Consider the following 25,372-nt stretch of genomic DNA (forward strand, 5'->3'; position numbering starts at 1 on the left):
ATCTTCCCCCATCCAAAACCTTGATCTTTTCGACCCCCACTAATTTCACCCCAAATCCACTTTTTTGAAATACCAACTTCTTTCCTGGAAGTCCTTGGTGTCCTTGTGTTTTATACTTCTCCCACCCCCTCCCCCTTCCCACACCTCCTTCCCCCAAGCCCTCTCCCTCCGACACATCTCCTGATGTCCCTGCTCTCAAATGTTGTGTTTGTGTGCTTCCCCTTCTCTCCCCATCTTGTCTCCCGCTCCCTCTTTTTATATATTTTGTTTGTCTGTTTTTGTTTGTCTGTCTGTTTGATTTTATTTTTTTTGTGATAAATGTTAGCTCTTTCACGAGCCTCGATTCTGTATACAAAAAAAAATAAAAAATTTGATAAGTAACGACGGAATGTATTGGCATCAAAAATTCATCAGACAGACACGAAATGGCGTGTTTTAGTGTGATGTTGATGTTTCTTTTTCGCTTGAGCAACCCTGGGTACTACAGCTATAAACACGCAGTGCAGTCAGAAAGTATTCAGACCCCTCCACTTTTTTCACATTTTGTTATGTTGCAGCCTTATGCTGAAATCATTTAAATTCTTTTTTTTCCCCCATCAATCTACTCAATACCCCATAATGACAAATAGAAAAAGGGGATTTCAGAAAGTTTTGCAAATTTATTAAAAAGAAAAAACTGAAATATCACATAAGTATTCATACCCTTTGCTATGACACTTGAAATTTAGCTCAGGTGCCTCCCATTTCTCTTGATCATCTTTGAGATGTTTCCACACTTTGATTGGAGTCCACCTGTGGTAAATTCAATTGATTGGACATGATTTGGAAAGGCACACACCTGTCTCTATAAGGTCTCACAGCTGACAATGCATATCAGAGCAAAAACCAAGCCATGAGGTCGAAGGAACTGTCTGCAGAACTCAGAGACAGGATTGTGTCGAGGCACAGATCTGGGGAAGCCTACAAAAAATCTCTGCTGCATTGAAGGTTCCCAAGAGCACAGTGGCCTCCATAATTCTTAAATGGAAGAAGTTTGGAACAACCAGGACTCTTCCTAGAGCTGGCCGCCCAGCCAAACTGAGCAATTGGGGAGAAGGGCCTTGGTAATAGAGGTGACCAAGAACCCGACGGTCACTCTGGCTGACCTCCAGAGATCCTGTATGGAGATGGGAGAAACTTCCAGAAGGACAACCATCACTGCAACTCTCCACCGATCTGAGCTTTCGGGCAGAGTGGCCAGACAGAAACCCAACATTTCAATCTTGGTTTCATCAGACCACCGAATCTCGTTTCTCACAGTCTGAGAGGCCTGTCGGTGCTTTTTTGCAAACTCCAAGAGGGCTTTCATGTGTCTTTCACTGAGGAGAGGCTTCCGTCGGACAAATGTCGGCCTTCTTGTGCTGTGCAGCGGTGGACGGGCTAATACGGACTATTTATACTTACAGTGACTTTGCCCTTTGACCCAATTATTAATTAGTCTTCTCTGTATTCTCAAAAAAGGTTTGTTGACAATTTGATGACAAAAACGTTAATGCATGCACGCACACACACGCACCCACGGATCTATGGAATACCACACTAATCCTGCAGCACTCAGAAGAAAAAGACCAAAATACCAGAAGTGAAGATACGACGTGAGATCTTCCAAAGAGACAGCCATTCCCCCTCCTGTTTTGCCTTGCTCTGGATTTTTAAGTAACCTCATTGATGAGCAAGGACACGGATACACACGAACATCCAATCAAACATCCAAAACAAGAAAGGTGACAGACACATCTACTTCTATACATGTATGATTTAAAACTCTTTGCACGGAATGATAAAAAATTGGCAGAACTGAAATTAGTCAAACAGTACTCTGACGACATCCAAATGGAAATTGGCCAAAATAAGTGTGCTACGTGCTCTTTTGTGCAAGGTAGACCAACAAAAATGGACAACATAAAAATAGACCAAGAAACAACAATACAGGAGAAGCATCAATACAACATCAATACAATCAACAGAACATTAGTAGACACATCCATACAACTAGAAACACACGAAACATCTTACAAATACCTTAGAGTAGAAGAGGGAGACCAAATAGGCCATTAAAAACACACGCACCAAACAATTACCGAAGAATACCTGTGCAGAACGAGGTCGACACCAAATATGTCATGAAAAATGCACAAAACAAGTACACATACATTCAAAGTACACCGCCCCATGCCAAATAATTAAATATCCAACAGTGCGGCATCGCCGGGGCGCCTAGGGCGCCTGGCAATAACCACAGTGCGGCTCATAGAGACTGCATTGGGAGGGAGAGGTGCACAATAATTGATTGATTAATTGCATAATTAAAATCAATAAAAGATTGTGATAAAATATTTTCTTAATCAATTGGCTAATAGTATAACTAAAATACTAGTGCTTCATCTGAAGATGTATCTTTTAGAAATTTAATTTAAAAAGTCATTAATAAAAAATTAAATAACTAATTGATGAATCAATAAATAATTAATCAATTAAATGATGAATCAATATATCAAAAATATCCTTTAGAGCCACATCACTTGGTCACGGTCATGTCCAAATATTAGCTTCCTAGCTCAAAAGGTGCCCGAGATAATGGCCAGAAGAGAAAGGAAATGCATAAGTACTTAATTATAACCACCTTTAGAGGCCATTTTTCCCCGCAAGCGGAGGTTGGCCTTTTTCGGGAACCGTGGTTGTTGTTGTTGTTTTTCGGTCCCCTTTTTGAAGCGATGTTTTACGGCCAGATGCCCTTCCTGACGCCAACCCTTTTTGCCGCCTTTAACGACAAACAGGGAATTACCAGTGAACTGGTCCTCAATTAGCCGACCTCGGAAGGATGACAGGCTGAGTCAACCCCCCTGGCGTTAATTCAGCGATCGACCGGGATTCGAACCCAGGATCCTAGGATCCTAAGCTGACACCCTACCCGCTAGCCCAACACCAGGGTTTTAATTAATAGCTTAATTAAACTTAATTAAACTTAATTAATAGCTAATAATTAAATAACTCATCAATTAATTGATTAATCAAAAAACAAAAAAGCTGTTTTTGACAAAGTACTTGCTCACTATTGTGCCGAAATTTCAGCTTCCTAGCTCAAAGGATGGCTGAGATATTGCCCAGATGAGAAATAAAATAAATGAATAATTAATAATGAAAATAAATAAATAATAATCATTAAAAAATGAAATAATTTATCAATTCGCTAAGAGGACACAAAAACCACCACCATTTCATCAGAATCTGTAACTTTTAAAAAAAAAAAGTCATTAATCGAATAATTAAATAATTAATCGATTAATTGATAAATCAATAAATAAAAAATAGCCTTTGCAGCCAAATCACTTGGTCATTGGCATGTCCAAATATCTGCTTCCTAACTCAAAAGGTGCCTGAGATAATGCCGAGAAGAGAAAGGAAATGGAAAAAGTACTTTATTTTTTTTATTTTTTATTTGCATACAAGATCGAGGCTCGTGAAAGAGCGAACATTAATCACACAGAAAGACAAACAGACACATACAACAAATAACATCGGGAGCGGGAGACAAGATGGGGAGAGAGGGGGAAGGACACAAACAAAACATTTGAGAGCAGGGACCGAGAGACATGGAGACATCGAGAGATCTGTGGGAGGGAGAGGGCTTTGGGGGGAGGCATGTGAAGGGGGGGGGGGGGGGGGGTGGGAGAGGTATAAACATATTGACACTGCCAGGACTTCCAGGAAGGAAGTTGGAATTTCAAACAAGGTGGATCTGGGGTGAATTAGTGGGGGTAGAAAAGATCAAGGTTTTGGATGGGGGAAGATAAGAGATGGTGGTGAACAGCTGTTTTAAAGACCTGGAGGGAGGAGTGGGATTGAAGGGAGTGTGGGAGTTTGTTCCAGAGGCGGGAGAAAAGAGGAATGAAAGAGTGAAGGTGAGCAGAGAGCCGAGATTTCGGCAGTTTAACCATCAGAGGGTTGCTGGCAGATCTTGTGCGACCTGTAGGAATATTTGGGGGACAGAGCACAGAGAGAGCTGGGGGAGCAAGGCCGGAGAGGAGTCGGTAGAAGACAGAAAGACCACCTACCTGCCTGCGGTGAGTGAGTGAAAGTGAGTGAAAAGTGAGTGAAAGGAAAGTGAATTAATCTCCAATAATTAAATAACTAATCAATTCATTGATTAATCAATTAATCAAATATACATTTTACAGCCAAATCACTTGGTCATTGGCATGTCCAAATATCAGTTTTCTAACTCAAAAGGTGCCTGAGATAATGGCCAGAAGTGAAGGGAAATGCATAAGTACTTAATTAATCGCTCGCTAATAATTAAATAACTCGTCAATTAATTGGTTAATCAAAAAACAAAAAAGCAGTTTTTGACCAAAGTACTTGCTCACTATTGTGCCGAAATTTCAGCTTCCTAGCTCAAAGGATGGCTGAGATATCGCCCGGACAAGCAAACAAACAAACAAACAAGAAAGAAAACAAGAAAGAAAACATACAAACAAACAAGTGCAGATACATTCAAAGTACACCGCCCCCATGCGAAATAATTAAATATCCTACAGCGTGGCATTGCCATGGCGCCACCAAGCACAGATACATTCAAAGTGCATCGCCCCCATGCCAAATAATTAAATATCCTGCAGCGCGGCATTGCCAGGGCACCTCCGGCGCCCAGCAATACAGCGGTGCAGCTCATAGAGAGTGCATTGGGAGGCGGAGGTGTACAATAATTGATTGATTAATTGCATAATTAAAATCAACAAAAGATTATCAAAAAATATTTTCTTCATCAATTGGTTAATAGCATAGCTAAACCACTCGTGCTTCATCCGAAGATGTATCTTTCACAAATTTAATTAAATAGGTCATTAATAAAATAAAATAAGATTAATTGATTAATCAATAAATAAAATTATTCGATTAAATGATGAATCAATAAATCAAAAATATCCTTTTTAGCCACATCACCTGGTCATTGTCATGTCCAAATATTAGCTTCCTCGCTCAAAAGGTGCCTGAGATATTGCCCAGATGAGAAAGGAAATGGAAAAAGTACTTAATTAATCTCCAATAATTAAATAACGAATCAATTTATTGATTAATCAATAAATCAAATATATATTTTACAGCCAAATCACTTGGTCATTGGCATGTCCAAATATCAGCTTCCTAACTCAAAAGGTGCTTGAGATAATGGCCAGAAGAGAAAGGAAATGTATAAGTACTTAATTAATCGTTAATAATTAAATAACTCATCAATTAATTGATTAATCAAAAAACACAGTTTTTGACAAAGTACTTGCTCACTATTGTGTCGAAATTTCAGCTTCCGAGCTCAAAGGATGGCTGAGATATCGCCCGGACAAACAAACAAACAAGAAGACGTCATGCGAAGCACAATACTTGCAAAATGCCCTCCCCCCCCCCAAAAAAAGTTTCCATTGATACAGTAAATTGTCCATTTCATGAAGATTAAAATTTACGATCTTGATCAAAGCTCGGGTAAACAGGATGAAAAGTGACGATTTTTCAGATGAAAAATGATGATTTTTGAAGTTTGACCTTGAGTTGACCTTTGACCTTTTGACCTCAAAAATAGTTGGTTTTCCTATTTAGAGAAACAATTTGCAAATGCTGTTCAATTTCCAAGTCGATCAGATGAAAATTGACGGGTTTTTTCAGATGAAAATGTATGATTTTGGAAGTTTGACCTTCAGTTGTAGATCAGGTAGATCTGAATAGGTATCATGCTTCGTCTGTCGGGATAGCGAATCTACCTGTAATGAGTTCTGTGTGTTAGGCGGTTTGTCGGGGTAAGTGTATACCTGTGAACATACAAGGATGTTCGTGTGTTAAATAGTTGTAGGGATTAAGATAAGACCCCTGTGTGCTAGACCTGGTGATCAAACCTGTGTCCATTATGGCAACGCACTCATATAAACACTTAGATAGGTCCTTAGTGCACAACAGTAATTAAATTCCCTCCCCTTACAATGACTGACCGGAAAGACAAGCAGGCAGCGGCCGCTTACAACGCCACCAGCTGGCCGAGCAACGAACATCGTGGCAAGGCTGGGGGCCATGCTCAGGAGGACTGTTGATTGGCCACGGGGAGGGGCGAGCAACACGACAGGGCGCCGATTGGCAGAGCAGGGGAGGAAGCGTGATTGGTCAATAGGAGGGAAAAGGAGGACTTGTGGTTGGCCACGAGGATGGCATGACATGGGGGGCGGAAAGCACTCAGCCAATGAGAGGACACCAGCGCGGTGAGAAGATTCTGGAAGACGAGCGTCACCGCGCTGGTTGGAGAGGAAAATAACTGACGTCACAGGGCGAGTAATAAAACTGCTGGCTCGCCGGCATTTTCTTCTCTTCCATTTCCCTCTCTGTGCTTTCCTGGGGTTCTTCGTACTCTCTTGTTCTCTCTCTCTCTCTCTCTGCCCTCGTGCTTGAAGCTCTCTCTCCCCTCGTGCTTGAAGCTCTCTCCCATCGTGCTTGAAGCTCTCTCTCTCTCTCTCCACGCTGGACTTGAGAAAGATCGGCTCTGCGCTGGACCCTTCATGCTCGCTCTTGGAGACATGTTGGTTCCTCTTCCCTGCGTGGTCGTTGGCATCTTTCCTGAGTCTACACGGTGCTTTTGGTTTGTCGTGGTGCTTGGAGCGAGGGTCGGTGTGTAAGCGAACGGGACCTCGTATGCGGCCGACGAGGAGCTTGGAGTGGGGCGTGCCGCTGAGTGGGTCGTTCGGGGCCTGGCGGAGCGCGCGAACGAGGCGGACTGAGGGAGCCGTGTTGGACGACGGACGCACCACGACAGACAGATAAGCTCGCACCACAGAACACCACACGACGATTTCTTTATTTCATTCATTCCTTTGTCCTAATGGTAAGTCTGGTGCGGGGGCGTCCCAATTTAGAAGTAGATTTTATCGTCGCGTTTCTTTGTATCGGGTTGCGAAATAAACCTGTTTATTTTTCTACATTTGACCCCGGATTTCCGTTTGAGTTCATTCAGCATTACAGGTACGCGCTTGCCGCTTCTTCCCCTTGGCCTTCATTCTTCCTCCCGTGCTTTTATAGCCGAATCCGAGTTGATTGTCGCCTCGGAGTTAAAGCCCATTTGGTGATCCGCGAGCCCCGGTATTAACCGAGGGATTCGCGCGACAATATATATATATATATATGGCTCGCCGGCACTTTCTTCTCTTCCATTCCCCTCTATGTGCTGTATATATATTGTTATGGTTTTTAGAACCTTCACATGTAAATTTAGTAGGAAATTCCCTTATAAATGACCCCTGTGTACATGTCCCCTTAATTGGCTGTTAATTAAAGATTGCACCTTAGTTAGTCCATGTACAACACGTAGGACACTTACGGACCTCTTATAGTTATGTCATTATTATGTGTTCCAGGTAAGGCTGTGTTTCCAATAGTTGACTCTACGTTGCATCAATCAAATAAGATAGTTCCCCTTTTAATTTTCCCCAATCGTCTCCCGCTCTTCAAGTGCAGTAGCGGTAAGGCAGCGTTCGCTGCCAGTAACAGTTGGGCTGTTTTCGTGGGCATCACACCGCCTCTACTCGCCCAACAGCGTTCGCTGCCTGGCGCCAAACTCCATTGCGCACGAGGCCGAGAAGGGGGGAGGAGCCACCAGAGCACGGGCGTGGCAACACCTCGCCATCAAAGGTGGAGCCAGAGAGCCCTTAACGACCAACCAGGGCTCGGTGGGCATGGCTTGATAGGGCGTGGCAAAAAACATCTAGAGGGTTCGAGAGGGTTCCAAGGGCGTGGATATAAAACCCTTGGCGCGAGGCCCCCACCAGAGACACGGGAGGAGATTCAAGAGCCACGGTGAGAGGCAGATGAGCAAGGGAGCACGAGATGAGCTGGAGAGGGATGTGTTGGAGACGCATGAGAAAGGAGCGCTGGAGAGAGACGCGCTGACGATCAGGTTCCTGCTGAACAAAGAGCGAGGGCGTGCACGTGGGCCACCAACGGCGTGCCGCGATTCCCGAACCTCCCTGCCCACCAGTCCTGTGGACCGTCTGCCCTTCTCATCCTTCCCGCCATTCCTGCCTGAAAACACCATTAGTGTACGTGAGTTTGTTCTGTTTGTCTTGTCCCTGGGTATAAGTAAGAGTGTTTAAGGATTTGCGCTGTCTTCTTCTTCTTCTGTATATTGCTTTCGTTTCTCCTTTGGTTTCTTTGGTTTTGTATAGTAATTAATAAATCCCTGTTCCTTCTTATTCTTTGGCTTCTTTCTCATCCGATCCCTTTCGTGATTTCCCCATTGAGTACCTGTGGCGCGATTTTGACAGAACCGCTTACAATCGGGTTTAGTCTTTTGTTAACGGCCCGCGTCGCGGCTCGCTTCGCTCGGCGCAATCCATCAATTACGCTGCGGCCCGGACGGGAGTATTTCCTTGCGTACCGGAAGGCGCTGGTACTTAGGTCATAGGACAAATCGGCCTACTACCCTATTCAGCGCTGACCGGGCGTGACGTCATACCCCCAGGACCGGTCGGACGGCCAGCTTAACAAGACAAGGGGATTAAACCCCCCTTGCTAACGGGAGTGCCGTCCCCCGGATCCGTAACAATTGGTGTCAGGAGTGGGATTTGACCCGAAGTGCGCTTAACACACTCAAAATTATGAGCGGCCGAAATTTTTATTAATATTCCAAATTAAAGTCGTACCATGGATGATCAAGGTGATCGGATGCCGGTAGGGGAGTTAGAAGAGGAGTTAGAGGCAACCCAGGACCCCAGGGAGGAATTGGAAGAGGAGAGCAATACGAATGCGGTGGAGGGGATTTCAGGCGCACAAGATGGCGGCCTCGCACACGAGGTTAGAGGCGCACAAAATGGCGCCTTGCACGTGGCTGCGGCAGTGCGGCAGCCACGCCCGCAGCACCGGTGGATTTGAACCTCTTCATGATGCAAATGTGGGCCCTTATGGTCAAGATGGGTGAGCGATTGGAAAGTAAATTAGACACCCAAAAGGAAGAAGCGAGGGGCACCAGTGAGCAATTGGGAAGCCAGATTCGTGGATTAAAAACTGAATTGGGAAGCCAAATAGGGGGGCTCGACGACAAAATTGGGGGGCTATAAGCCAAATTTGAGGGGTTAGACAACAGGTTGGAAGGGCTGGAAGGTAAATTGGGGGGCCAACTGGAGGACGTGGGTAATCAAATTGGGGAAATGAAGGATGGGTTAACGGGGTTGGAGAATAGGATGGCCGCCCAGGAGAACCAGATGGAAGGGGTGAAGAATGGGTTAACGGGGTTAGAAGACAAGATGGGAGGCAAATTGAGGGAAATAAGGGAGCAATCCACCCGCGAAATTAAACAGATGGGGAATCAGATAGAGGAGGTGAAAATCGGGTTGGAAACTAAATTGGATGCACAAAGGAATGATTTGGAACAGATGAGGGCGGCATCTACCAAAGAGATGGGAGAGATGGGGGAGGAGATAAGGCGTGGAATGGGCGAAGAGGTCGCGAGGGTACGCGAGGAGATAATGCGGGGTGAGGAGCTCATGGAGAAAGAGGTGAGGAACAGTACGGCTAGGTTACAGGTGGGCATAGAAGACCTGACGCGGGGAGTAGAGCAGCTGACAGTGGGACAGAAGGAGCTTGGGGACCAGGTGGAAAAGAACACGGCGGTGATAGGAGGGTTGAAAGCGACCCAGAAGGAAATAAAAAAAGAATTAATGGCGACAAAGAAAGAATGTCAGATGGTACATGAGGGACTGATGAAGAGGTGAGAAGAGGTGGTAGAGGCAATGGAGACAAAAGAACGGGAAGTCAGAACGCACATAGAAACGACCAAGGTGGCCTTGGAGGGAGAAATTTAAGGGGCGCACCGGGAAATAAAGGAGGTGAGATAAAAATTAGTGGAAGAGGGGGTAAGTGAAATTAAGAAGAGACGGAGGGAGACTAAGAAGGAGATAAAGGAGGAGGTGATGGAATTGGTGCAAGGTTTGTGCTCACAGCGTGATGATGTGCTTACTGACCAAATAAAGAGTTTGCAGGTGGCGGAGGAGAAGCGGAGGATAAGAGGTGCCAAGGTGAGTGGCGATATGCTCGGGAATGTATATGGTGTGAGGGGAGATTCAGTGAGCTTGGGTGTTGGGCTAGACCCAGGCGTTCGTGAAAGGCCGCTGGTGAGGTGTGCGACTGGTGCCGAGTGCGTGGAAAGAGGAGGTGCGCGAGGATGTCCGACCATGGGAAGTGCGAGAGGTATTGGTGAGCAAGGATGTGCTGTGATGATTGGGTGTGCAGAAGAGTGCACACCTGTGGGGAGTGTTACGGAGGACGTAACGGGGGAAGAAAGGTGTGGAACGAAGGTGTGGAACGGAGGTGTGTGTGAGGAAAAAGTGTGCGCCGAGGAGTGAGTGTGCTGTCGAGAGTGAGAGTGAACGCACGACAGAGTGTGGTGGTGAGAGTGACGCAGAGAGTGAGTTGGTGGTGGCGCGGGTGCGGGAGGGCACATTGAAGCACGTGATTGGGTGTGCAAAAGAGTGCACACCCATGGTTGTCACAGACGATGTGACCGAGGAGTGGGCGCGAGGAGGTGTGTTGAAGTGTGTGAACGACGAGTGTGTGCCAAGGTGTGCGGTGGTCAGGTGTGTAACGAAGTCTGAGCGGAATGAGTGTACCTGGGTGGTGTGTAAGCGAAGTTGCAATAACAAAGTGCGTGGGATTTACGAGCGGCGTTGGAGCGCCGGGTTTGGTGAGTGTGGAAGGGGTCGCGTATGCGTGTGAGCATGCGAGTAAGGCATCGACGTTAAACGGAGCAGCGGTTAGACCGACGTTTAGCCGACGCGAGCCCTCGGTCCGTGCCGGGCTTCGGGTACTGCGGGAACCGGTGGGGGTCGTAATCACGGCGGTTTCAAAAGAACCGCCGTGCGCGATTCGCGCCGGGCTTCGCCCTGCACGGTCGCGTCCGTGCTCTGCTCAACGGAGCGGGCAGCCCGGTGCGAGGGAAGGTAGGAAGGGTCGGAACGGTGCCCCCTTGTGGTTGCGGCGTTCCGGCCCGGCAAGATTGGGCCATCGGGCGGGAGACCGAAAGGCTCCACGCCGAGGTGGACCTTGGAATCTCGGGCCGAGTAAACCTCCTCCCCTGAACTGAATGCCGGACGGACACAACCGCAGTAGACAAACCACCCGAATTCATTGCTCGGCTTTGCGAAGCCGAGTTTTAATGATGTAACGACGCACCGAGAGGCTCAAGTGAGTGGACTGTGATGATAAGTGTTTTGATTCGAAATTGGGAATAGTGGATAGGATTGGCAGTAATGATTGGTAAATTTGATGGGTAAAAATGATTGGCAGTAATACAACAACAACATGCATTTTAAAGGCCATTTTCCCTACGAGAGCTGGGGTTAGCCAATGATTGGCATTACATGAGCATTACTTATTACAATGCTATTGTTACAATGTTAATAACAATGTTATTACAACATTACAATGTTAGCATTACTTCGGGCAGTAATGATTGGCAAATTTGATTGGCAGAAAATTGAATGGGCAAAATTGGTAGAGAGAGATACCCGATGTAGAGGGATGGTAAATCCACCATCCCTCACATCAACCCGGGCACATGAGCTATAGATTATGGGGTTATGGCAGTGTAAGCTCGCCGAGGGAGGATTTGGATAATTGTATAGGGAAAATAGCTGACCATAGGTAACGGTAGGGTTAAGTAGCGACATGATACCTGTAGTAGGGGACATAGGTAGATTAGTTGGATGATAATGATGAGGGAGCGCAATAGTATAAGGGGCGACGGAGAAGCGCGAGTTTTAGAAGGGAGTAGTTAGATCAGCTGATGCTGTGTGTGTGTGTGTGTGTGTGCAGAAAGAGTATTGAGCAGAGTATTGTGAGTGTGGGTGAATGGCATTGTAGTGAATGAAGAAGCCTGGGAGGAAAGGAGGGTGCAAGAGCCACCAGGTGTGTGTGAGCACAGGTGTGCAAGTGAACAGGTGCATGGGGAATGGTTGTGTGAAATAGCTAGTATGGAATGGAGTATGGAATGGATGGTGTGGAGTGAGTAGTGTGGAAAACGTGGAGTGGAGTGGTTGGTGCGAAGGGAGTGGATGGGGAGGATGGACCCCTATCACGAATACCGGGGAGGGTAGTTTAAGAGTAGGTAGAGGGTCTAGGTAAATCGTGGTAGATATTGGCATCTGTGGTGCGTGTGGTAGAATGGTGTTTGGATGGGTGCATTAGTGACGTGGAAATGGCTGGGCGTGTGGCCTGTTAGTGTGTATGGTTAAATGGGCACTCTGCCACTGTGAGGATGTCGGCCAGGTGAGGCTGCAGGTGGGCTCTGGGAGCCGGTAGAGTTGTTCAGTGGGGCCCGAGGATCCGGAGGACGGACCCGGGTAGCCCAGTGCCAGAGAGGGCACCGAGGGGGTAAGTGCCAGGGAGGGCCTTCCCCAGTTAGATGGGTTAGGGTGAGGAGCAGGTAAGCTCGGAGGCAACTGCAGTGGCGGAGGTGTGCAGGTGAGTAGACCTGCTAGGGGAGCCACACGACCCAGTCCTGAAATTGTGCAAAGGCGGCACAGGGAGTTGAATCGGGGGAGTGAGACCCCAAATTGATGAGCACCACAGTTTGGTCAATGGGAGTTCGGTTTCTAGAACCTCATAGAGTAAGATGGCCAATGGTTTTGCAGGGAAAGACCCCGGGTAGTGTAAAGTGTGTTAATGTCATTTAGAAAGTCGTTTGGATTGGAATCTCCTCGCACCATCTACATCCACTCACCTGAGGTGACGACAGGACTCCACACCACACCATGGTTTGGTTCTTTTTGTGCAGATGTTTTTGGGAGTGTAAGACGCATCATGACGTGGGTGAGACATTGTGCTGGTTGTTTATTCTCTTCCTCCTTAGGAGGGATTGATGATGAATTGGGTGATGGCAAATTTGGTTTCAGAGGGATTGGTAATGAATTTGGATTAGGGGAGATATGGGGAAGACGAGACGATAGAGACGAATTGTAAATTGTTGTGTAAATACGGGGTAAGGGGCGAGGGTAGAGTAGGTGACAGGGGGGGGTGACGTACGTTAGGGACGAGCTTTCGCCGCTCGATCTCCAGGCGCACCTCACCTCTGCATTGCCTTGTGTTGATGTGTACCCTTGCGCCCTTACTCATCGCTGACTCTGCTTTGTCTTCCTCCCCACCCATGGACAGTGCTCTCTGGGCACTGAGGGAGAGCGTGCGGGAGCCGCATCTTGTACCCGAGCCGCCGCTGCCAGCTGCCTGGATCAACGCACCACCTTATGGACCACACGTTTGTGGCTCAGCACCACACCCTATGGACCACGGTACTGTGGCCGAGCACCACTGATGGACCCCACATGTTGGGGCCTGGCCCCTCTGCTGGGGCCGGCCATGATGGCCCAAGAAAGTTTGCTTGCGGACCACGGTGAGGTGGCCCCTTTTGCCCTACAGGTGGACCACACATAGTTGGCCCCTGTGGGCCATAAATAAAAATGGACGCATTGTGTTCCTTTTTTATTATTGCAAATAGGCGGCAAGCCACAAGAGCAAGAAAAGAGAGAACATCTGGCAGAAACGTCGGCCAGCAGAGGGAGCAGAAAGAAGACCATCAGTTTGTTTTTATTGATTGTGTGCAATGTAGCACTGGATGGTGCTTGATGGTGCTTATTGGTGCTTTGGTGCTTGCATGCTCGGGGATGCATTGCAATATCAATCCTGCATCCCCGGGCATGTAGAGGTGGTGTATCGATGCAGTGCATGTTTTTTTTCCTCCCTCCCGCAGGATTCTCTCTGTTTTCCAAAAATGACAGGTCCTGGGTTTGCCATGTAAATACAAATAGTGTCACTTGTAAATAATGCTCCCCACCGTCAATGTATAGTTTGCGAAAGTTCCCCTTTCAATTTTCCCCAATCGTCTCCCGCTCTTCAAGTGCAGTAGCGGTAAGGCAGCGTTCGCTGCCAGTAACAGTTGAGCTGTTTTCATGGGCATCACACCGCCTCTACTCGCCCAGCAGCGTTCGCTGCCTGGCGCCAAACTCCATTGCGCACGAGGCCGAGAAGGGGGGAGGAGCCGCCAGAGCACGGGCGTGGCACCACCTCATCATCAAAGGTGGAGCCAGAGAGCCCTTAACAACCAACCAGGGCTCGGTGGGCATGGCTTGATAGGGCGTGGCAAGAAACATCGAGAGAGTTCGAGAGGGTTCCAAGGGCGTGGATATAAAACCCTTGGCCCGAAGCCCCCACCAGAGATGCGGGAGGAGATTCAAGAGCCACGGTGAGAGGCAGATGAGCAAGGGAGCACGAGATGAGCTGGAGAGAGATAAGTGTTGGAGACGCATGAGAAAGGAGCGCTGGAGAGAGACGCGCTGACGATCGGGTTCCTGCTGAACAAAGTGCGAGGGCGTGCACGTGGGCCACCAACGGCGTGCCGCGATTCCAGAACCTCCCTGCCCACCAGTCCTGTGGACCGTCTGCCCTTCTCATCCTTCCCGCCATTCCTGCCTGAAAACCCCATGAGTGTACGTGAGTTTGTTCTGTTTGTCTTGTCCCTGGGTATAAGTAAGAGTGTTTAGGGATTTGCGCTGTGTCTTCTTCTTCTTCTTCTGTATATTGCTTTCGTTTCTCATTTAGTTTCTTTGGTTTTGTATAGTAATTAATAAATTCCTATTCCTTCTTATTCTTTCGCTTCTTTCTCGTCCAATCGCTTAAGTGATTTCCCCATTGAGTACCTGTGGCGCGATTTCGGCCGAACCGCTTACAATCGGGTTTAGTCCTTTGTTAACGGCCCGCGTCACGGCTCGCTTCGCTCGGTGCAATCCATCAATTACGCTGCGGCCCGGGCGGGAGTATTTCCTTGCGTACCGGAAGGCGCTGGTACTTCGGTCATAGGACGAATCGGCCCACTACCCTATTCAGCACTGAACGGGCGTGACGTCATACCCCCAGGACCGGTCGGACGGCCAGCTTAACAAGACAAGGAGATTAAGCCCCCCTTGCTAACGGGAGTGCCGTCCCCCGGATCCGTAACAATATATATATATATATATATATATATATATATATATATATATATATATATATATATATACAGTCACGTGAAAAAGTAAGTACACCCTGCATGTGGTTTTGGCTTTTCCAACCTATTTTAACATACAGCTATTTGATCTTCATTTCAACAATATTGACAGACAAAGGTGATATAATATAACAAATATCATGAAACATTTACATTTTGTTGTCCATTGTATCATTTAAATAAACATAAATGCAAATTTCGCATGTGGAAAAAGTAAGTAAACCCCTCCATTTATCACTACTTCAAATAACAAAAATTAGAATCAGGTGCACCAGCTCAGGTGCAAATGATTAGAACATCGTTAGAGAGGATCTTGGAGGAACCTGTCTTATTTAAACCTCAGACATTTAGTTTGGTTTGCTCTTTGTTGTTGAAGTGTGCGGCATCACCATGCCTAGATCAAAAGTGCTCTCTGAGGCCTTCAGAAAGAAGGTTAAAGATGCCTTCGAGTCTGGGAAAGGATTTAAAAAGATCTCCAAACAATTTGAAATCATTCATTCGATTGTCCGTCCGGAAGATCATCTACAAGTGGAGAAGATTCCAAACAGTTCTGCCAACTTGTTCAGGCCAGGCCGCCCCAGCAAGTTCAGCCCGAGAGCAGACCGCAAGATGCTGAAAGAAGTCTCTAAGAACCCCAGAATGTCATCACGGGACCTACAGGTAGCTCTTGCCACTGTTGATGTCAAAGTGCATGAGTCTACCATTAGAAAGAGGCTGCACACATTTGATCTACATGGGAGGTGTGCCAGGAGGAAACCTTTGCTGTCCAGAGAGAACATCAGAGCAAGACTAAAGTTTGCCAATGAACACCTCGGCAAAGACCAGCACTTCTGGAACAATGTGCTCTGGACAGATGAGTCAAAGGTAGAGCTATTTGGCCACAGTAGCAGAAGACATGTTTGGCAATGGCGAAAACCAAAGACAACATTTGACCACAACAACTTGATACCAACTGTAAAGCATGGTGGTGGAAATATTATGGTTTTGGGCAGCACACCATCATAGAATTCACGATGAATTTTTCATTGTACCAGAGGATGCTTGAGGATAATGTGAGGCCATCTGTCGGAAAGTTGAAGCTCATCCAAAGGTGGACCTTGCAATATGACAATGACCCTAAACATACCAGTAAATCCACCAAGGAATGGCGGAAAAGAAAGAAATGGAGGGTTCTGGAATGGCCAAGTCAAAGCCCGGATCTAAATCCCATTGAGATGTTGTAGGGGGATTTGAAACGAGCTGTGCATGCAAGAAACCCCTCAAACATCGCACAGCTGAAAGAATTCTGCATGGAGGAGTGGGCAAAAATTTCTCCCAGTCGATGTCAGAGACTGGTAGACAGTTATAAGAAACGCCTACTTGAGGTTGTTTCTGCCAAAGGGGGCAATACCACCTATTAGAGCCAAGGGTGTACTTACTTTTCCACATGCGAAATTTGCATTCATGTTTATTTAAATTATACAATGGACTACAAAATGTAAATGTTTCATGATATTTGTTATATTATATCACCTTTAGCTGTCAATATTGTTGAAATGAAGATCAAATAGCTGTGTGTTGAAATATGTTGAAAAAGTCAAAACTTTACATGGGGTGTACTGACTTTTTCACGTGACTGTACATGCATACATACATACATACATACATACATACATACATACATACATACATATGTAGACACACTCATGGACGCATGCACACACGGAGGTGGATACTTTGGGTCCTGGGAGGGCTCGTTTCACCTTCTGAAACCCATATTTGGAGATAACAACCAACGACAGATATAATGGTAAGCTGCATTTCCTTCTGATAATGCCTCATCTCACTGCACAAGTAAAGATCCAATCACTGAACATTCAGATGAATTCCTTTTATACCAATTAACTTACCGGCTTCTCTTTACTCAGAGAATATTTCACCTCTAAGAGCAGTTTCTGCAGCTTCTGCTCAGTGGAATTTTCAGCTGAAAAAAAACAAGGAAATAAAGTAATCGCGTCAATAAATAGGCAAAGTATGACATCGTGGAAACATAAAATAATTGCTTGCATCACAATTTCATTAAATACCTCGTTTCTCCTCAATTTTTTTGAGTTGAAGTTTTTCCTGCTTTTTTCTCTCTTTTTCTTCTTCTTTAAGACGTCTGGACATCAAAACATCATGATCAACAAAACAATTTGCAACAAATTGGTGATTTTGGATTCTCCACTAAAACATTTTTCACAACCAAATTCACCAATTTTTGGACACTTCAATAGCAAAAGCTGTATGAAAACCACTGGAATACTCAAATGATATTGGAAACAGCTTCATCACTGAATACAATTTGAGAAATATATTGCCTTTGTGTCACAGTCAAATGCACCACCAACAAGAAAGAGCAATCAGATTGCAGACCCTAGCCAGGAGGTGTTTCTAGCGTTTTATCAAGCTTTTGTGTTAAAACAAATATGGCGGCCAAACCACGTGACCGAAGACGTCATCATTATTATTTTTTCTCCACCAATTTATCCCTAGATGACGCTCAATAAATTTCATCTTGATCAGATGAAGTTTTGTACTTGTCGAATTATGACATCATAATGAAGGCACCTATGACATCATTGCAACATACAACAACATGCATTTTAAAGGCCATTTTCCCTGCTAGAGCGGGGGTTAGCCTTGCGGTCCCCATGACAATCTTCTCCATTTTGCCCTATTTTCTGCATCTCTCCTTGTTAACCCCCTTGCCCGCATTTCTTCTTCCACCATCTTTAGCCAAGTCTTTCTCGGTCTTCCCCATCCTCCACTTCCTTCTACATTCATGTCCATCACTCTTCTCAACCAGTCACTTTTATCCTTTCTCAACACATGACCAAACCATCTCAACCTGTTCCTCTTCACAGCATCAATCACAGGCTATATTCCCATCATCTTTCGCAATTCATTATTTGTCTTCCTCTCTCTCAACGATACTCCGCACATCCATCGAACCATTCGCATTTCCACCCTTTCCAACCTTCGTTGCTGCTCTACGTTCATTACCCATGTCTCGCTCCCATAAATCATAACACTTCTCACACATGCAGCATACACCTTTCCCTTCAGCTTCAACGACACTACCCTCCTCATCATCACGCCACTCAGTTCCCGAAACTTCTTCCATGCACATCTCACTCGAGCAACCGTTGCCGAGTTTGATCCACCTTCTCCATTCAGCATGTCACCGAGGTAGCAAAATGTTTTCACACCTTCCAGCTTCACGCCGTCTCCAAGATCCAACTCAACATTTCCTCCATCTGCAGCTCCCTCTGTGCACACCTTACATTTGAATGTAGCTGCCACACTGGTTAATGACCCTCTCAGACCACTACATTTTTGATGAACCCATTCAGCGCACATTGTACATTGAATGGAGTTCACTCCAACACCATTCCTACACACAGCACAGGGCCACTTCCCAGTTCTTTCCACCTCCCCACATGCTTTACCACTTGCCATCACCTTCGTCTTTCCTATATTCACCTTCAGACCTTTTGTCTCCATACATTCCTTCCACACTTTCCGCAATCAACACCAGATCATCGGCATACAACAACTCCCACGGTAAACCCTCCTTTACGTTCTGAGCCAGCACCTCCATCACAGCTACAAATAGTAGTGGACTTAGTACCGACCCCTGATGCACTCCCACATTCACCTCAAACTCACCACTGTTCCCGTCCTTCATCCTTACAGCTGTGCACACTCTTTTGTACATTGCCATCACTACTCTGATCAACCATTCCTCCACTCCTAACTTCTTCAATGCCCATGTCAATACTTTGCATGGAACCCTATCGAATGCTTTCTCCAGATCAACAAACCCAAGAAAAAGCTTCTTCCTCTTCTCCATGTACTTCTCCTGCAACTGCCTCACAATAAAGAGCGCGTCTGCCGTTCCTCTTCCTGGGATAAATCCAAACTGCATTTCGTCGATCTTCACTTTCTTCCTTATCCTCCTCTCCAACACCCTTTCCAATACCTTCATTCCATGCTCCAATAACTTTATCGCTCGGTACGAGCCACACTCCAGAGGGTCACCCTTCCCCTTGTATAGAGGAACGAGGGTACTCAGTTCCCAATCCACTGGAATGCGGCCTTCGTTCACCACCAGATTACAGATCTCTGTCATTCTCTTCACACCCCAACTTCCTGCTGCCTTCAACATATCTCCCACAACTCCCATCGGCCCTCCTGCTTTTCTACTCTTCATTGCTTTTATCGCTTCCTCAACTTCCTTCTCAGTTATCTTCTCTGCCGGTCCTAAAACTGGGTTACTCTCTATGTTGCCATCCCATTCATTCTCTGTATTCAACAGCATTTCCATATATCTCTTCCATCTTCCTTTAATTCCATCTGGGTCCACAACGATTTGTCCCACTTCATCCTTCAAGCAACTCACCCCCATCACATCACACCTCTCTTTTGCTATCTGCTTTGCAATCCTGAATACTGCTCTCTGACCCTCTTCCAAATCCAAGCGTTCTCCGAACATTTTCCTACATGCCTCCTGCGCCTTTGCTACCTCTTTCGTTGCAGCCTTCTTGGCTGCCTTATAACTTTCATGCTCTGCTTTTTCTGCTCCCGTACCCTTCGCCTTCTGCCACTCCTTGAACTTCTTCCTCTTCTCGTCAATCCTCTTTCCAACTTCATCATCCCACCACCATGTTTCCGTTCCTATGACATCGGAATGTCATAGGAACATAGGTTTCCAGACCTATGACATCATTAACATATGTTATTCCCCATGGAGAGTTCTTTACAATGAGCCATGTCTCAATTTTTTATATGCAGCACTTTTGGAGATTATAGAGGTGTAACGTTTTTCGGTTTTTCCAAGATGGGCCCGTACTACGTGACCTATGACATCATAAATATCATTTTAAAATTCTACAGGAGGCGCACCTCTGGTGAAAATTTTGTCAATCAGACCAAAAGTTGCAGAGAAAATCATATTTATTCTGTGCGAACAAACAAACAAACAGACAGACGGACAAACGGACTCAAATGCAATACCCTCTCCTCTGGTGAGGGGAATAAATAGGTGTGAAGCCAGAGCTTGTGTGCAAGAACATCCATCCCACCCAACTCGACCAACATCACACCCACGGGCTGACAAGAAAGCCTCGAGGTACGCGCACTCGCTTTTGAGCTGCCTAGCCCAGGTTTGTATCTCGGCCAAGCTATAAAACTGATATATTGGTGTCTCACAGGCAAGGCACGGCATAAATGGGTCCACCATTGCTCGTTTCGACATTAAACTGAGCCAGCATTAGATGGTGGACGTAAAAGATTTAGAGGTGTCGAGGAGGTGATCTATCACTGCCGCCCTCAATAAATTAAAAATTGCCCCAACCTAAATGGGGTATTGGATCGGCAGCACAGTTGTGCTCCCATCAATGATTCAACCAGCAGCCACAGGTTGCATTCAAAACGAAATTAAACTCACACCACCATTCTGCCCAACCCAAACCTCAAATATTTATTCTTGAAAATAAGGGATGGAAAACAGTGGGAAGGTAAAGCAGAAAAATAGGAATGAAAAACAGTCTCAGATTCACTCTTGAGTCTCGAAGAGCTACAAGCTGGCTCACTTAAACGTAAAAGAGTGAAATTCGCGCCATGAAATTACCTACCAACACTAACCACATTCTCCAAAATAAGAGTTGGGAATCCATGCAGCCAATTCTAACATTTACAGCATCACCCGGAGACAAACGTTTCGTAAATAAATAAACTAAAAGACAGCAAGGCAACCTAACATGATCCAGGTAACAGAAAATAATATTGTCGTACTGGTACTTTCTCTTCCAATTCTCCGCCATCTTTAATACTCAGCTTAAAAAAGCCAAACTTCCAAATGATTTTTATTAATGCCAAAAAATGAGCCAAACGAAAGCAGACTTAACTTTGCCTTGACTGAGCACAAAGCGATCATGTCTCAAAATACATCAAGATATCTGCCGCGTTAACATTTAAATTAATACGTTGAGCCATCGGTCCCCAAAGTAGTGCTTACATACATGAGACACAAGGCTGATGCATTTTTTTCAAAACCAATAAAAATTTACAAAGGCACAAGCGCACTTTTACAAAGGTGCTTCCATTTGCTGAGAGCACAGCTCAACCCGTTGAAAAGTTGCAAAGAGTACGTCATTGTTTGCCAGCCAACAGCCTTTATGTCATGGTCGGCGATCTTCGTAGACGACCAGCGATGAAAGGTTGCCCTAGCCAAAGGCGGCCAGGGGCAAAAAAGAAAGAGAGAGGACTGCTACCTTCCCAGATGAATGGGATCAATATAAACATCCATGGATGCTATCACACTGGTTTTTGAACTTATGAGTAGCTGAGATTAAAACTTTCTTGGCTTCCTCAATGTATTACTATATATATATATATATATATATATATATATATATACACAAAGAATTAAGTTAAGCACCCCCCCCCCCCCCCGTTTTTTTACAACCTCGCACATTACAAGTTTGTTGTCGTCAAAACAGTGTAATATACCCATGATATTGCTATATTTTCTGGAGAAGTGATATTATGGTCACATAAAAACATAACAATCATGCCGTTTTCAATATTTTATTCTGAATAATTTAAGGTGAAATTTTTTGGGAATTTTAGGCATATTTTCACCTCAATTTAAGTATGGAGCTATAGGTCCATCACGGACAGTGTGGATGACGTTTATGTTTTCTAACGTACAGTCATTGTTCTGAGAAGACCTCTAGCGATCTTTGCGTCAATAACGTGTGTAGGACCCACGTGATCGGATCACTGACTCAACCCTACGTCTCATAGACCCTGTAAGCCGTCGTATGCGTTGCTGTGGCAGGTTGTTCCATTCCCGATGTAATGCACGTTCCAATTCATCCAGATTGGCTATTGGAGGGACCATCTTCGCAATTTGTCGTCCCAACATGTCCCAAACGTGCTCGAGGGGGTTCAGGTTCAGGACAGGATTAGGGGGTGCTTAACTTAATTCTTTGTGTAGGGGTGCTTAACTTAATTCTTTGTGTATATATATATATATATATATATATATATATATATATATATATATATATATATATATATAAAAATATATCTATATATATAAATATATATATATATATATATATATATATATATATAAATATATACACAAAGAATTAAGTTAAGCACCCCTACACAACGAATTAAGGTAAGCACCCCCTAATATATATTCTTTGTGTATATGTATACATTGGCATATATTCTAAGGTATGTGAGATCCAATAATGATTGGTATGACATTAGCAATTATCCATTGATGAAATTGAGTGATCAAAGTGTAAAAAAGTGATTGGTTGAGTCAGTGATCCGATCACGTGGGTCCTACACACGTTATTGACGCAAAGATCGCTAGAGGTCTTCTCAGAACAATGACTGTACGTTAGAAAACATAAACGTCATCCACACTGTCCGTGATGGACCTATAGCTCCATACTTAAATTGAGGTGAAAATATGCCTAAAATTCCCAAAAAATTTCACCTTAAATTATTCAGAATAAAATATTGAAAACGGCATGATTGTTATGTTTTTATGTGACCATAATATCACTTCTCCAGAAAATATAGCAATATCATGGGTATATTACACTGTTTTGACGACAACAAACTTGTAATGTGCGAGGTTGTAAAAAAACGGGGGGGGGTGCTTAACTTAATTCTTTGTGTATATATATATATATATATATATATATATATATATATATATATATATACACACACACACACACACACACACACATACATACATACACACACATACATACATACATACATACACACATACATACACACATACTGTTGCGGATACGAGGATTGTGTTTTTTTTATTGTGTTGTATTGTATAGTAAATTGTTGTAAATATCACCCTCTGTAAAATGTAATGATTCCTTGTAAATACCTCCGTAGTGTAAAGGTCAAAGGGCGTCCCATAATTAGTCCATAAAGCATACACGTTAGCCAATCATAGATTTCCCCCTGGTTGATAGTTATATCTTTATTATGTGTATTAGGGTAAGGCCTTGTCTTCCATTAAGATGACACTCCATTGCACTGCATTAAATAAGAATAGATCCCCTTTCATTCCCATCCCCAAAATCTCCATTTCCTTTCACATCCCCTTTCGTCATTGCCAAGCCTCGATTGCCAATTACATCCCCTCCAAAACCACCATTGAACATGTGCTCGGGTCGGGGAAGACGGGCGTGCCCGCCCGTCGTCATCAAGGGCGGAGCCAGAGGGTCGCGCGACCAACCAGGGCCGAGGTGAGCACACCGATGGGCGTGTCCTGAAGGCCGGCGGCTTGATCGCCGGAGGCGTTATAAAGGCGCGCGCGCAAGAAGCAAGGGGTGGTCGGTGGTGAGGAGTGATTGGACCAAGAGAGAGAAAGAGTGGTTGGACCAAGAAAGAGAACATAGAGAACATCCAAGGAGAGGACATCCCGGAAAGCACAAAGCCTGCTATTCGTCGCCTTGCTCGCCAAGGTTGGACTGAGCAGTAGTTAACAGCAAGAAGCCTGTTGTAGTCCTGGAAAAGCGCGTGACGTCCACCGCCGCAGCAGCAGACAACAACAGCAGCAGCGGCGGCCACAGCAGCAACAACAGCCGCTTGGGGCCTGGACGGCAGTTTTGAGCAGGGCCGCGAAGGAACGGCAGCTGCTAAACGCGCCGATCGTGCTGCAGGACCCCCTTGGACCTTCCTCTCCCTCCAGCCATCCACCTCCTGCCTTTCCATCCTCTTGTGTACGTGAGTTCGTTTTGTTTGTTCTGTCCTGGGTATTTAATTAAGCTTGTATAAGGAATTTGCACTGTGTTTCTAATATCTTCTGTATATTATTTTATTATCTTTCCTTCTCCTTGGTTTTTTTGAGCCTGTAAATAGCAAATAAATTATATTCGTATTTCCAACCTTTTTGTCTGCTTCTTCTTCACATCCGTGTCGCCTTAGTCTTTTCCCTATTGAATATCTGTGGCGCGATCCGGCCAACGTTCGGGAATCGGGGTAACTGTACGACCGCGGGGCCATCCGCTCGGCAAACACAACATCTTATCCACGAGCCGTAACAAAATACACACACACGCACGCAAAATTACACGGCGTCGAGTAACGAGTCACTTCCTGGGAGCAGAGGAGGGAGGGAGAGGGCGGGAGGAGAGGAGGGCGGGAGGAGAGGAGGGAGGGAGAAGGCGGGAAGAGAGGAGGGAGTGGGAGGGTGGGGAATGGAAGGGGAGGGGGAGGAGAGAGAGGGAAGGGGGAAGGGGGGAAAGGGGGGGAGAGAGAGAGGAGGGAGGGGCGAGGAGGAGTGGGGGGGCGAGGAGGAGTGGGGGGGGCGAGGAGGAGTGGGGGAGCGAGGAGGAGTGGGGGAGCGAGGAGGAGGAGGAGCAGAGAGGAGAGAGGAGAGAGAGAAGGGAAGGAGGATGGAGCACGAGGGAGCAGAGGGGGCAGGAGGATGGAGCACGAGGGAGCAAAGGGGGCAGGAGGGTGGGAAGGAGGGAGGGGGGAGAGGCAGAGTGACACCTCACCACACATTGCTATAAACTCCAGAAGGGAGGGGAACTAGGAGAAGGATGGGAGCGAGAGGTTTGTGGAAGGAGTGTGTGGCACTTTATTAGGAGGGAAGAGCGAAGAGGGGACAGAGAGAGAGAGAGCGGGGGATTAGAAGAGGTGAGGGGGACAGGGGGTGTTAGCAAAGAGAATGATATGCAATGAGAATGATAGGTTATGATGGACGGAGACTCTTAACCTGAGCTAGATTAAAAAAATTAAGTTGTGCAGCTGTTCTGACTGCTAAAAAGTGTTAATTTGTTATCCGGGTGTCTACGGAAGTCTCCGGGTGGACAGCACAGATGAAGTGCACCAAACACAAAAACAGCAACCACAAAGATTTACCAATATAAATATTTTACTTAAATTATTTACTTTACCTAAAGTTTTCTATAAATGCGAAAATCAAGCAGCAAATCAGCAAAATGTGGAAACTACCGAGAGAAGACAAAATGTCGACTTTACACTTGCAATGATACAGTTCGACATGGCGGACGTTTGATGTTTTTGTTTTGTTAATAAGTATATTTTATAGGTATATTAATATAACTGTCTATGAATACAATGAAAGTATCTCGCATAAAAATGTTAGCAAATAAAAAAATGGGAACGTAAAAACAAAAAAGGAGCTCTGTCTACTGTAACGCCATGGCTTGCAAAAGCAGCCTG

General features: G+C 45.5%; 1 protein-coding gene across 1 annotated transcript in view; it reads right to left on the reverse strand.

Annotated features, from left to right (window-relative positions):
* Positions 1–25,372, reverse strand: part of LOC137412501 (uncharacterized) — a 163,080-nt gene that overhangs the window by 28,224 nt on the left and 109,484 nt on the right. Inside the window, exons 11-12 of the mRNA XM_068097815.2 lie at positions 17,167–17,240; positions 16,990–17,063 (exon numbers count right to left, since the gene is read on the reverse strand). Of these exons, the coding sequence (XP_067953916.1) occupies positions 16,990–17,063; positions 17,167–17,240 (148 nt within the window). The remainder of the gene's footprint in view (positions 1–16,989; positions 17,064–17,166; positions 17,241–25,372) is intronic.

The sequence above is a fragment of the Myxine glutinosa genome, chromosome 7 (genome assembly GCF_964187855.1).
Source record: "Myxine glutinosa chromosome 7, kmMyxGlut1.1, whole genome shotgun sequence".
Taxonomy (NCBI): Eukaryota; Metazoa; Chordata; class Myxini; order Myxiniformes; family Myxinidae; genus Myxine; species Myxine glutinosa.